Raw genomic sequence first — 458 nt, forward strand, 5'->3', positions numbered from 1 at the left:
GTCTCTGGTGCTATTCTCTTCATGGTTATGACTGGTATGTTGAATCATGCTTTGCCTAAGAAGTCACAGAGAGATGCTTGGTTTGAAGTTAACAACCAGATCCTTAATGGTTTGTTTACTTTGATGTGTCTTTATCAACATCCGAAACGGTTTTATCACTTGGTGCTTCTTTGTAGATGGAAGCATGATGATATTACAAAGCTTAGGAATGCTTATTGCAAGAACGGGACTTATAAGCCTAATGAATGGATGCATATGCTGGTTGTTATCATTTTGCTTCACTTGAATTGTTTTGCTCAGTACGCGCTTTGTGGTCTTAATGTTGGATACAGGAGATCAGAGAGACCTCCCATTGGAGTCGCTATATGTATCTCTGCTGCTATTGGAGCTCCTGCGGTTGCAGGTTTGTACACTATACTAAGTCCACTTGGGAAAGATTATGATGATTCACATGAAGA

At 40.0% G+C, this 458-nt stretch overlaps 1 protein-coding gene across 1 annotated transcript; it reads left to right on the forward strand.

The window, feature by feature from the left end:
• Positions 1 to 21: 21 nt before the first annotated feature.
• Positions 22 to 458, forward strand: LOC104774991 (the record flags this gene model as incomplete). The annotated part of the gene is given in 1 exon segment (XM_010499334.1): positions 22 to 458. A coding segment is annotated over 1 exon segment (437 nt), but the record flags the coding sequence as incomplete, so codon positions are not given.

This window comes from Camelina sativa, unplaced genomic scaffold (assembly GCF_000633955.1).
Source record: "Camelina sativa cultivar DH55 unplaced genomic scaffold, Cs unpScaffold07593, whole genome shotgun sequence".
In the NCBI taxonomy this organism is placed as follows: Eukaryota; Viridiplantae; Streptophyta; class Magnoliopsida; order Brassicales; family Brassicaceae; genus Camelina; species Camelina sativa.